The sequence below is a fragment of the Stomoxys calcitrans genome, chromosome 1, assembly GCF_963082655.1.
Source record: "Stomoxys calcitrans chromosome 1, idStoCalc2.1, whole genome shotgun sequence".
Taxonomy (NCBI): Eukaryota; Metazoa; Arthropoda; class Insecta; order Diptera; family Muscidae; genus Stomoxys; species Stomoxys calcitrans.
Window position 1 is genome coordinate 34,421,233 of NC_081552.1, and position 13,398 is coordinate 34,434,630.

General features: G+C 41.7%; 1 protein-coding gene across 3 annotated transcripts in view; it reads left to right on the forward strand.

The window, feature by feature from the left end:
• The window catches only part of LOC106092958 (Ig-like and fibronectin type-III domain-containing protein 2), a 345,343-nt gene that overhangs the window by 244,801 nt on the left and 87,144 nt on the right, over positions 1–13,398 (forward strand). For all 3 annotated transcript variants that reach the window (XM_059361374.1, XM_059361377.1, XM_059361379.1), the window contains 2 exons: positions 9,880–10,193; positions 10,904–11,142. In XM_059361374.1, the coding sequence (XP_059217357.1) occupies positions 9,880–10,193; positions 10,904–11,142 (553 nt within the window). The remainder of the gene's footprint in view (positions 1–9,879; positions 10,194–10,903; positions 11,143–13,398) is intronic.

The window sequence follows — 13,398 nt, forward strand, 5'->3', positions numbered from 1 at the left end:
CAGTCGTGGTTTTTGGAAAGTTAACTACTTAAGGAAAGTTAACTTCCTAAGGAAGAGTTAATTCTTAAAATTATTTATTTATTTTCCTAAGTAAGGTAGATTTTCAAAGAAAGGTTAAGTTTGGCTTACGTAGGAAGTGTCGCTTACTTAGGAATGTAGGCTTTCTAAAGGAAGGTTGTCATCTTAACGAAAGGTTAGATTCCTAAAGTAAAGGCTTCCCCAGGCAAATTGGCTGCCCAAGGAAAGTTACCCTCCCAAGGAAGTTCTGATTCCCAAGGAAGGTAGGCTTCTCAATATTGGCTTCCCAAGGTTGAACTCCCAAACAAAGTTGTAGTAGGTTTCTCCAAATGAGGGTTGGCTTCTCTAGAAAGGTTTTTAAAAAACGTTGAATTTCCGCGGTAGGCTTCTAAATGAGAGTTGCCTTTTCTAGAAATGTTGGCTTATCAAAGAAAATTTCTCTATGTGACAAAATTTAGCTTCCCAATAAAAGTTGGCTTCCTAAGGAATGTTGGCTTCCCAACGAAGATTGGTTTTCTAAGGAAAGTTGTTTTCCACGGAAGCTTGGCTTCCCGAAGAAAGAAGCCAATCTTCCATGGGGATCCAACTTTTCTTGGGAAGCCAACATTCTTCGGCAACCAAATTTCGTTGCAAAGAGAAACGTTCTTTGGGAATCCAAAATTCCTTGGAAAGCTAATCTATCTTGGAAAGCCTACCTTCCTTGGAAAGACAACATTTCTTGCGAACCTTCCTGGATAAGCCAACCTTCATTCCTAAAGAAGGTTAGTTTTCTAAAAGAAGGTTGGCTTCCTAAAGGAAGCTTGGCTTCTTAAGGAAGGTTGGCTTCCTAAACGAAGGTTGGCTTTCTAAAGCAAGCTTGGCTTCTTAAGGAAGCTTGGCTTCCTAATGGAATGTTGGCTTCCTGAGGAAGGTAGGCTTCCCAAATGATGTTTGGCTCCCGCTCTATACCCTTTTATACCATATTGTCAAGTGTAGCCTACGCAGCCGGAAGTGAGCTATGCTCCGGCCTGTTCGGTCTGGTCTCTCGGGGAAGGCCCCAACCATTTCTGGCCGAGCCCGCATCAATACAAACTATGTAACTTACAAACATTAATTACACAAAACATCAGTACCACCCCAGGTGTTTCTAGGTGGGAGGAAGGTTGGAAGGAAGATTGGATTCCAAAGGATGATTGGCTTCCTAGTAAAAGTTGGTTTCCTACGAAATGGTTTCTTTCTAAGAATGGTTGGCTTAATAAGTAATGTTTGATTCCTCGGTAAGTTAAGCTTCTTGCAGAAATGTTACCTTACTTCTTAAAGGAAGATTTTTCTTCCAACTCAACTCTCAAGTTGAATTCCTTAAGGAATATTTTCCTTAGAATAGGTGGCTTTCTAAAATAATGCAGATTCTTAGAGTAAGGTTGGCTTCCTAAGCAAGATTGACCTTTTACAGTAGTTTGACTTCCTAAAGAAGGTTGGCTTCTTAAAGAAGAGGTGGCTTGCTAAAGGAAGGTCGGTTTCATAATGCTATGTTTGCTTTCTTACGAAATGTTGGCTTCCTATGGAAAGAGTTTCTTCCTATGCGAAGGTTGGCTTGAAGTTTGGCGTCCTAAGAAAGGTAGGCTTCCTAAGGAACGTAGACTTCTTAAAGGAAGTTTGGCTTTCTAAAGAATTTTGGATTCCCAAATGTAGGTTGACTGCCTAAAGAAAGTTTGACTCCCTAAAGGAAGGTTGGCCTACTAAATGAAAGTTGTATTTGAAGAATTGTCGGCCTCCTATTATCAAGCGTCAGCACAATTACCATTATGTTTGTCTTTCCTCTATATATCGCACGGGGATTTCACTCCTAAATCTGTGTTGTATAAAAATTACTGCTTAAATACCACTTTTCCTCTTGTCAAAAGTAAATTAAAAGTGAATTTCTTTAAACCTCATACAAATGAAGGCACCAAGAATTTCTTAATCAATTCTTGGAAAAAATATTAGAGAAATTCCATTGGGCCACAAACAATAAACCCCCATGCTACTACACATGTCACATTTGAATATGTCCAGGACGGACATTAAATCAATTTTCCTGAGAAGATCTACTTTCACAGGAATGGATTTTGTGCTCTTCCCAAAAGGAAATCTCATAATCACCTTCGTATACCAAAGCTTTACATATTATACCAGTGACTAAGAATCCAATTTTATACTGCCCAAGCACTATTGCCAGCACCACCTCTATTATGTGTGACAAAAAAAAGGCATTTTCTTGCTCAAATGCTTAAAACATTAAGGCCAGTCAAGCCACATACTTAATATGCATAAACTATATGTAGCCATTTTCTCATATGAGAGAACACACACAAAAGCCCAAAAAATACTACCATGTCCAAGCCTTTGGGTTCTTCACTGGATTTCATATTGAAAGCTGCCATAGGGTATCACATACATACAACCCATTAAATCCGGATATGATAACATAACGGAAATTGTCTATAGAATGAGGTTAGTAGTTGAAATGGTTTTTTTTTTCAACATCAACCATTGGCCTGTGTGGGGGCGTTGGGAGATCGAAGTGTGTGCATAAGAAATAATTAAATAGCCATGAATATTCATGAAAATGCTATGGCCAAAGAGTTCGAGTTTCAAATCTTTAACTCATACACACACACACATACGCATTTCAGTCCCTAGTTGAGGCTACTAATAGACCACGTGGACATGCCTGCTAATACAAACTCGGGTATAATGGACCAGTCATTTGGAATTGTTTCTCTTTTGCGAAAGTTGAAAAACTAGGATAATATTTTCTTTAACGTTTTTGTTTTTCCATCCTTCCTCTATTGGCTGTAGCTAGTTGGCTTCAAGACTGCGATGAGTTGGCCAAAGTTAGCTTTTAGTTTTCTATGGGAAGTTGAAACAAAAGATGCTGTTAACACTTCTACACTTGATGGTGGTTGGGAAAATAGCAACGATGCCAGCAACCAACCGTTGGGAGGAACCTCTTGAAAGAACATTTTTTGTATGTGTCTGCCTTAGCGCAATCTGTCCAAAGAGTAAACGGCCGTGAAAGATAAAGAAGCGGCCAAACCATCAACGGCATGAATGTGGAAACCACTACCACTCATGCATGCATGACCACATACTGGAGTGGAGAAGTGCTCCAAAGTCTCCTTTGAGTCAGAGAAATTTGGTATAAACCCCTAGATGGAATGTAGCTGTTTACAGGGCTCTTGCTAAAACATACTTCAGAAAGGGAACAATGCAATTCAGAAAAGGAGAGAGCACATGTTTCTAAGGGTAAGGCAAATATGAACTTTGGACTTTCGAGGGAGGCATGGGCTTTCAGGATATATTGCACTGGGAAAAGAAAAGTAAAAGGCTGAGTTTCAATGGAAATATTGGTCTATAAAGGCAGGATAAATGAAAGTTTAAACTACAAGGGTGTGTTTAATTTCATTCTGAAGGTCCAACCTTCCTTTCCAATATATCCATTGACCTGTAGTCTTTCATCCTAATATCTATTTTGTCCTTCGAAAGCATGCACACCCCCATGTATTAGTTTGCCCAAAAAGTAATTGCGGATTTTTCATATAGCCGGCGTTGACAAATTTTTTTCACAGCTTGTGACTCTGTAATTGCATTTTTTCTTCTGTCAGTTATCAGCTGTTACTTTTAGCTTGCTTTAGAAAAAAAGTGTAAACAAGTAAAAAGGCGTTAAGTTCGGCCGGGCCGAACTTTGGATACCCACCACCTCGGGAATATACGTTAACCACCTTTCATGTAAATCCGTTGAAAATTGTATACCTTTTGTCCCATAGCAGTTATATCAAAATATGTTCCGATTTGGACCAAATACTTATAAGAACAAGTCATTGTTCAATTGTGTATAACAAAATATTGGTCTTTTAAGTAGCTTTATCTAAAAATAAACCGATCTGAGCTACATACGACACGGATTTCGAAAAGCCTAACATAAGTCACTGTGTAAAATTTCAGTGAAATCGGATTATAAATGCGCCTTTTATGGGGCCAAAACTTTAAATCGAGATATCGGTCTATATGGCAGCTATATCCAAATCTGAACCGATTTGGCCCAAGTTTCACAAAAATTTCGAAGGGCCTAACTCAACTCACTGTCCCAAATTTCGGCGAAATCGGACAATAATTGCGCCTTTTATGGACCCAAAACCTTATATTGAGAGATTGGTCTATATGACAGCTATATTCAAATCTGGACTGATCTGGGCCATATTGCAGAAGGAAGTCGAAGGGCTAAACCTAACTCACTGTCCTGAATTTCGGCGACATAGGACAATAAATGCACCTTTTATGGGCCCAAAACCTTAAATAGAGAGATCGGTCTATATGACAGCTATATCCCAATCTTAAACGATCTGTGCCATATTGCAGGATTATGTCCAAGGGCTTAACTTAACTCACTGTTCCAAATTTCGGCGACATCGGACAATAAATGAGCATCTTGTGGGCCCAAAACCTGAAATCGAGAGATCGGTCTATATGGCAGCTATATCCAAAATCGGTCCGATCTGCACCAAATTGATGAGGGATATCAAAGGGCATAAGACAATTTACTGTCCCAAATTTCAGCAAAATCGGATAATAAATGTGGCTTTTATGGGCCTAAGACCCTAAATCGGAGGATCGCTCTATATAGCAGCTATATCCAACTCTGAACCGATCAGAGCCAAATTGACGAAGGGTGCCGAAGGGCCTAACACAACTAACTGTCCCAAATTTCAGCGAAATCGGATAATAAATGTGGCTTTTATGGGCCTAAGACCCTAAATCGGAGGACCGGTCTATATGGCAGCTATATCCAAATCTGAACTGATCTGGGCCAAATTGACGAAGAATGTCGAGGGGCCTAACGTAACTCACTGTTCCAAACTTCAGCAAAATCGGATAATAAATGTGGCTTTTATGGGCCTAAAACCCTAAATCGGAGGATCGGTCTATATGGCAGCTATATCCAAATCTGGACCGGCCTGAACCAAATTGACGAGGGATATTGAGGGGCCTAACACAACTCTCTGTCCCGAATTTCATCAAAATCGGATAATAAATGTGGCTTTTATGGGCCTAAGACCCTAAATCGGAGGATCGGTCTATATGGCAGCTATATCCAAATCTGCACCGATTAGAGCCAAATTGACGGAGGGTGTCGAAGGGCCTAACACAACTCACTGTCCCAAATTTCAGCGAAATCGGATAATAAATGTGGCTTTTATGGGCCTAAGACCCTAAATCGGAGGATCGGTCTATATGGCAGCTATATCCAAATCTGAACTGATCTGGGCCAAATTGACGAAGAATGTCGAGGGGCCTAACGTAACTCACTGTTCCAAACTTCAGCAAAATCGGATAATAAATGTGGCTTTTATGGGCCTAAGACCCTAAATCGGAGGATCGGTCTATATGGCTGCTATATCCAAATCTGCACCGATCAGAGCCAAATTGACGGAGGGTGTCGAAAAGCCTAACACAACTCACTGTCCCAAAATTCAGAAAAATCGGATAATAAATGTGGCTTTTATGGGCCTAAGACCCTAAATCGGAGGATCGGTCTATATGGGGGCTATATGAAGATATAGTCCGATATAGCCCATCTTCGAACCTAACCTGCTTATGGACAAAAAAAGAATCTGTGCAAAATTTCAGTTCAATATCTCTATTTTTAAAGACTGTAACGTGATTTCAACAGACAGACGGACAGACGGACGGACATGTCTAGATCGTCTTAGATTTTTACGCTGATCAAGAATATATATACTTTATAGGGTCGGAAATGGATATTTCGATGTGTTGCAAACGGAATGACAAAATGAATATACCCCCATCCTTCGGTGGTGGGTATAAAAAGTATATTTGATTTAAGTTCATTCTAAGTTTTATTAAAAATGCATTTACTTTCTTTTAAAAAATCCGCAATTACTTTTTGGGCAAACCCAATAGTTTATGCCAATACGATAATTGGTCTTGAGACAAGTTTGGGCGTTCCAAGAAAACTTGGCAGAATTTCCATCAAAGGTTTGGCTTTCAATGAGATTTGTGGCAGAAGATTTTGTGCTTTCCCAGGTTGTTTGCAGGAAGTTTAGTTTTTATGGTAAATAGCTGCACAGGGTCCGCAGCTTCTTTCACTCTCTTTTCTTCTTTCACCGTATATTGGCACGATCAGGAAAAAAGTCCTGTTTGGTGGTGCTGATACGGCCTTTCAGATATTTCGGCCTTTCAGATATTGATGCTCTACACCCAAATTTCATAGATTTGAGCCTTACATTGCTGTGGTCGGTGAATACGTCCGGTATAAGGGTGTTTTTGGGCGTGAGGTGGACTCCCCTGTATCTGATTCGTGCTTTAGTCTCAGATAACTTTCATTTAAGCCTAATATTGTCATTATTAGCCTATATTTCCATTTGTAAACCAGCTTTATGTTTTCGAGTTATTATAAACAAACTAAATTGACACGTCTTTTCATTTGAATACAATATTTTCTCGGTCGTCTGTTTGATATTTTTCTATTTTGGAGGATAGCGTCGGTCGCCCCCTACGCTAAGACCCAAAACACAATTTATTTGAGTCCTTTAAAGTCGAGATCCGCATTCTCGGCAGAACAGCAGGACGTTACCTAGATTCTTGAATCCCTGTATCAACATATGATTCGAACTCTAATGTCATAAACCTTTCGTTAAACTCCCATAATATTCCTATCGAAACGCACGTCCTATTGAAGGGTATTTAGTGGGTGGCCCGGTCCTAGACTCGGTCCCAAATGTGTATATCGGATTCGTCGCCAACTCCCAAATAATTTTCATTTTATACCCATTGCGTGACGTTGGACATTCATGCCCGTTTTGGGGGTTTTTGGGGGTTGAAGAGGCCCCGCAGACACCTAGGGCAAAATTCTTATAACAGATGTGTACTCAACTTCCAAACACCTTTCATTTAATACCCATATTGTCCCAACCGGTAAATATACCCTGTTGAGCGGTTTTTAAGGGGTAGGGGCACCTCAAAAACCAAGGAATAAATTTTTGTATTAACTTTTTACTATGCTTTTTAATACCTTCTATATGATATCCATATTGTCCCAATTGGTTCAGATGCACCCCAGCAGGAGCTTTAGGGGGTGGGGAGACCCCTCAAATACCAAGCAATAAATTTGTATGTCAGATTTGTACTCTATTCATTTGATACCTAAATTACCCAAAGCCGTAAAAGTGTTCTGTTGGGTTTTTTTTTTTTTTTTGGATGGGGAACCCCACCGACACTTATGGTGAAATTTTTGTGCAAAGTACGCACTATACTCTTAAATACCTCTCATTTGATACCCATATTGCCCAATGCGGTAAAAGTGTCCTGTTGGGTGGTGTTTTTGGGGTGAGTACTCTACTCATAAATACCTATCATTTGATACCAATATTTTCCCAAGTAGTAAATATGTCCTCTGGGGTGTTTTGGGGGGTGGGCGCCTCAGACACCAAAAGATAAACTTTGATGTCAGATTTATATTCTACTTTTAAATACCTTTCATTTAAAACCCATATTGCCCAAAGCGGTGAAAGAGTCCTGTTGTTGGTTTTTTTAGGGGTAGGAGACCCCCCGAACACATAGGGTGAAATTTGTATACCGAATTCGTACTCTACTTTTAAATACCTTTCATTTGATACCTATATTGTCCCAATCGGTACACCTGTCTATTCAGGTGGGTTTTGGGATGGGGCCTCCCCCCAAGTTATTTGACCCCAAAATTTTTTACCACTTTCGCGTTTTTGGCGTACCATAAGGTGGTATACGAAAATTCGCTTAAATCGAAGTACGCATCTCCGAGATCTGACGTTTTTGAGAATTAGGGTAAGGGGGAGGGTCCGCCCCACTTCGGATATCAAAAAATGTAGTACCCTATCTTCACCGGGGGTCCAAACTCTAGCATCTGTGCCGTTTTTGAGTCTATACGGAACAGACAAACGATATAACAAACAAACAAAGCGCAACAATTTAATTATACCCTCCACCATAAGATGGGGGGTCATTCTGTTTGTAACTACTCGAAATATTCGTCTGAGACCCCATAAAGTATATATATTCTTGATCGTCGTGACATTTTATGTCGATCTAGCCATGTCCGTCCGTCTGTCCGTCCGTCCGTCTGTCTGTCGAAAGCACGCTAACTTCCGAAGGAGTAAAGCTAGCCGCTTGAAATTTTGCACAAATACTTCTTATTAGGTCGGTTGGTATTGTAAATGGGCCATATCGGTCCATGTTTTGATATAGCTGCCATATAAACCGATCCTGGGCCTTGACTTCTTGCGCCTCTAGAGTGCGCAATTCTTATCCGATTGAAATGAAAATTTGCACGACGTGTTTTGCTATGATATCCAACAACTGTGCCAAGTAAAGTTCAAATCGGTCCATTACCAGATATAGCTGCCATATAAACCGGAAGGCTTCCGAAAGGAAGGTTGGCTTCCGAAAGGAAGGTTGGCTTCCCAAAGGAAGGTTGGCTTTCCAAAGGAAGGTTGGCTTCCCAAAGGAAGGTTGGCTTCCCAAAGGAAGGTTGGCTTCCCAAAGGAAGGTTGGCTTCCGAAAGGAAGTTTGGCTTCCGAAAGGAAGTTTGGCTTCCGAACGGAAGGTTGGGTTCCGAAAGGAAGGTTGGCTTCCGAAAGGAAGGTTGGCTTCCGAAAGGAAGGTTGGCTTCCGACAGGAAGGTTGGCTTCCGAAAGGAAGGTTGGCTTCCGAAAGGAAGGTTGGCTTCCGAAAGGAAGGTTGGCTTCCGAAAGGAAGGATGGCTTCCGAAAGGAAGGTTGGCTTCCGAAAGGAATATTGGCTTCCGAAAGGAAGGTTGGCTTCCGAAAGGAAGGTTGGCTTCCGAAAGGAAGGTTGGCTTCCGAAAGGAAGGTTGGCTTCCGAATGGAAAGTTGGCTTCCGAAAGGAAGGTTGGCTTCCGAAAGGAAGTTTGGATTCCAAGAAGAAGGTTGGCTTCTGAAAGGAACGTAGTTTCCGAAAGGAAGGTTGGCTTCCGAAAGGAAGGTTGGTTTCCGAAAGGAAGGTTGGCTTCCGAAAGGAAGGTTGGCTTCCGAAAGGAAGGTTGGCTTCCGAAAGGAAGGTTGGCTTCCGAAAGGAAGGTTGGCTTCCGAAAGGAAGGTTGGCTTCCGAAAGGAAGGTTGGCTTCCGAAAGGAAGGTTGGCTTCCGAAAGGAAGGTTGGCTTCCGAAAGGAAGGTTGGCTTCCGAAAGGAAGGTTGGCTTCCGAAAGGAAGGTTGGCTTCCGAAAGGAAGGTTGGCTTTCGAAAGGAAAGGAATGAAATTTGGCTTCCGAATGGAAAGTGTAGCTTTCGAAATAAAGGTTGGCTTCTGAAAGAAGGGTTGGCTTCCGAAAACAAGTTTGTCTTCCCTTAGAATGTTTGGCTTCCAAAAGGAAGGTTGGCTACCGAAGGTTAGGTTGGTTTCTAGAAGGAAGACTGCCTTTCGAAAAACTGAATTCCGAAAGAAATTTGACTTTGAGAATGAAACTCTACTTCTGAATGTTTGCTTCCGAAAGGAGAGTTGGCTTCCGAAGAAAATATTGACTTCCAAGGAAATGTTCTCTTCCTACAGAAAATAGTCTTCAAATAGAAATGTTGTCTATCAAAGGAAGGTTTCCTTCTAAAAAGAGGTGGGATTTCAAAGAAAGGTTGGCATCCTTATGAAGAAATCGCTTTCATAGAAATTGTGCTCTCAAAGGTGAGTTAAAGCAACTTTACCGTATTTTCATTTCTCTTGTCCTACTAGTTAACCATCTTTCTCCGAAAGTTTAAGCTTCCATTATTTCACGTTTGCTTTACATACTTCCTAATATGATATTTTTTTTGTCTATTTTCTTGATGTTCGCACAGATGGGACCCTCCAACCAAAAATCCCAACGTTGTTGATGGTTATCGCATATTCTACCATGAAGCGACCGTAATAGGAAACGATATGACAGCCAGTGAGACTATGACTGGTGGTGGAGGTGTCAACGCTGCCGCTTTGGAGCCAACTTTGCTTAATGGCAATGCAACAAGCATGCAAATGGGTGGCAATGCCAATGCCACAACATTCAGCAGTAGTGAAGTGAGACGAATTGATGTCAAGGAGACGAGCGTGAATATAGATGGTCTCAAAAAAGATGTCCTATATGAGTTGGTTGTGAAAGCTGGTAATACCTTTGGTAAGTTTTACAAAATTAATACTCTGATAAGCTTGTTGAGAAGGTGGTAAGAGCATAATGAAAATTTGTGGGTTGTTAATATTAACTTTGGCTAAAGTTTTGATGAGACTTAAGAACTTCTGGAAAACCCCCGATTGAATCTTGCAGCTGCTGAGGGAGGGAATTTTGAACTAAATGGAAAATATTTTATAGTTTATCCTGCAGAAGAGATGGCAACTTCCTGTTCATAATTCCCAAAGTTATTTATGTTCCATTAAGAGTTTCATAACTCTGACTTACAAGCGATCAAAGAACTCTATTTCTAAAAATTCCCTCTTTCATAAAATTATTTCCTTTTGGCAATACACCATATACTATGTAGGAAGATGAAGTCCTATATGAAAACACACACTTTTGGTGTGAAACATATGTCACCATCTTAGCAAGTGACACCTCTAACCAAATTATGACCCTCTTCTGAACTTGGCCATGAGCCATCAAAAGTTTCCACCACTCTTGTTGGCAAGGGACAGAGAATTTATCCTGCTACTCAACGACGTACAGGCCATAAAAAATAGAGTCCTCCCAAGACTCTTTTATTTGTTTTTTCGGACATATCTTGGCCTACATCTTCAGCAACACAACTGTAGCATATCATATAACCAACGCACAGCTAAGTAATTTTTCTTTTTCTCTCGTCCTCATCATGCTTTCCCACGGAACGGTTACAGGTGCCAGCGTTTTAACGGAACCGATAAAATTCACACTTGGCGAGCACCATGTTACCTCGGCGACAACATCCTATTCGAATGCTGTGGGCACGATAAGCGGCATAGTTGCAAGCATTCTGGCGGTGCTCTTAGCAGCGGCTGCCATTATATTCTATAGACGACATCGAGCAAATGGTAAGGCAGCCACTGGAGTGGCTTTTGAAAATCCCACATACACTCGTGGTTTAGAACAAGTGCAGGTAAGTTATGATGATATGTGTATGGGGCTGTCTGTCCTACTTTGTTGCTAGTGCGGGCACATAAAATTCAGCAATAAAGGGTGTTTTTTTGTAAAGTGGCAGGATTTTGGATCAATTTAAAACATAGAAAATATGTTTGTTGAGCAGTTATTTCAAAACCATTTCTTTTAAACTTTACTTGAAGGTTCTGCCACTCTAAAGAACTCCACCCTATTAAAAAAAAACAACAGCAAAGCAAGCAAACAAGCATCGTACAAACCAAATTGAATTTATGGTTCAATGTTGAAAGCAGAGAAAAGGAAAGAGTTTTAGCCCAATACGTGTTGTGTTTAAAAATTGCACAAAGAAATCGAAGACGATGGCAAAAGGTGTTATAAAATTAAATTTGAAGCAAAAATTGGCAACAGTGGATGGAGAATATATTTTTTAATTTGGAAGCGAAGAAAAAGGTTGCTGAATAATTTTGGAGCTTAAATACCCATAACAAAATCAATTTGTAGGTTAGGTTAGGGTGAAAAGAGGGAGCGGAGATGAATCTACCCCATGCCATCAGTTTTCAACAACCCAAAAAAAATGGCACTGAGGTAATTATTACCGCAAAACGCAATTCTGTAAAGTTTTTAGTAGCGGTTATCAGGTCTTTCTATGCTGTGTGGGATAGAGCTTAAAATTTTTTTTTTATTAAATTTAATTTTTTAGGAAACGACCCAAAGGCATTTTGGGCTTCTGGTAAAAACGCATAATTTGGAAAAAAATTTGCTGTCGGAGAAATGATGGGCTCTCTAAAAAAGGTTTGGCATCCTGAGAAATGTTTAGCTTTCTAAGAAACTTTGGGTTTTCTTATGATGGTTGGGCATCCTTTGGAAGGCTTAGAAAGATTAGGCTTGATCAAGAAGGTAAGATTTCCTCAGGAAGATTGGGCTTCCTTAGGAAGGTTGGGCTACCTTAAGATGGTTGGGCTTCCTTAGGAAGTTTGGGCTTGCTTGGGAAGGTTGGGCTTCCTTAGGAAGGTTTGGCTTCCTTAGGAAGGTTGGGCTACCTTAGGAAGGTTGGGCTTCCTGAGGAAGTTTGGGCTTCCTTAGGAAGGTTGGGCTTCCTTAGGAAGGTTGGGCTTCCTTAGGAAGGTTGGGCTTCCTTAGGAAGGTTGGGCTTCCTTAGGAAGGTTGGGCTTCCTTAGGAAGGTTGGGCTTCCTTAGGAAGGTTGGGCTTCCTTAGGAAGGTTGGGCTTCCTTAGGAAGGTTGGGCTTCCTTAGGAAGGTTGGGCTTCCTTAGGAAGGTTGGGCTTCCTTAGGAAGGTTGGGCTTCCTTAGGAAGGTTGGGCTTCCTTAGGAAGGTTGGGCTTCCTTAGGAAGGTTGGGCTTCCTTAGGAAGGTTGGGCTTCCTTAGGAAGGTTGGGCTTCCTTAGGAAGGTTGGGCTTCCTTAGGAAGGTTGGGCTTCCTTAGGAAGGTTGGGCTTCCTTAGGAAGGTTGGGCTTCCTTAGGAAGGTTGGGCTTCCTTAGGAAGGTTGGGCTTCCTTAGGAAGGTTGGGCTTCCTTAGGAAGGTTGGGTATCCTTAGGAAGGTTGGGCTTCCTGAGGAAGGTTGGGCTTCCTTAGGAAGTTTGGGCTTCCTTAGGAAGGTTGGGCTTCCTTAGGAAGGTTGGGCTTCCTTAGGAAGGTTGGGCTTCCTTAGGAAGGTTAAGCTTCCTTAGGAAGGTTGGGCTTCCTTAGGAAGGTTGGGCTTCCTTAGGAAGGTTGGGCTTCCTTAGGAAGGTTGTGCTTCCTTAGGAAGGTTGGGCTTCCTTGGGAAGGTTGGGCTTCCTTGGGAAGGTTGGGCTTCCTTAGGAAGGGTGGGGTTCCTTAGGAAGTTTGGGGTTCCTTTGGAAGGCTGGGCTTCCTTAGGAAGGTTGGGCTTCCTTAGGAAGTTTGGGCTTCCTTAGGAAGGTTGGGCTTCCTTAGGAAGGTTGGGCTTCCTTAGGAAGGGTGGGCTTCCTTAGGAAGGTTGGGCTTCCTTAGGAAGGTAGGGCTTCCTTAGGAAGGTTGGGCTACCTTAGGAAGGTTGGGCTTCCTTAGGAAGGTTGGGCTTCCTTAGGAAGGTTGGGCTTCCTTAGGAAGGTTGGGCTTCCTTAGGAAGGTTGGGCTTCCTTAGGAAGGTTGGGCTTCCTTAGGAAGGTTGGGCTTCCTTAGGAAGGTTGGGCTTCCTTAGGAAGGTTGGGCTTCCTTAGGAAGGTTGGGCTTCCTTAGGAAGGTTGGGCTTCCTTAGGAAGGTTGGGCTTCC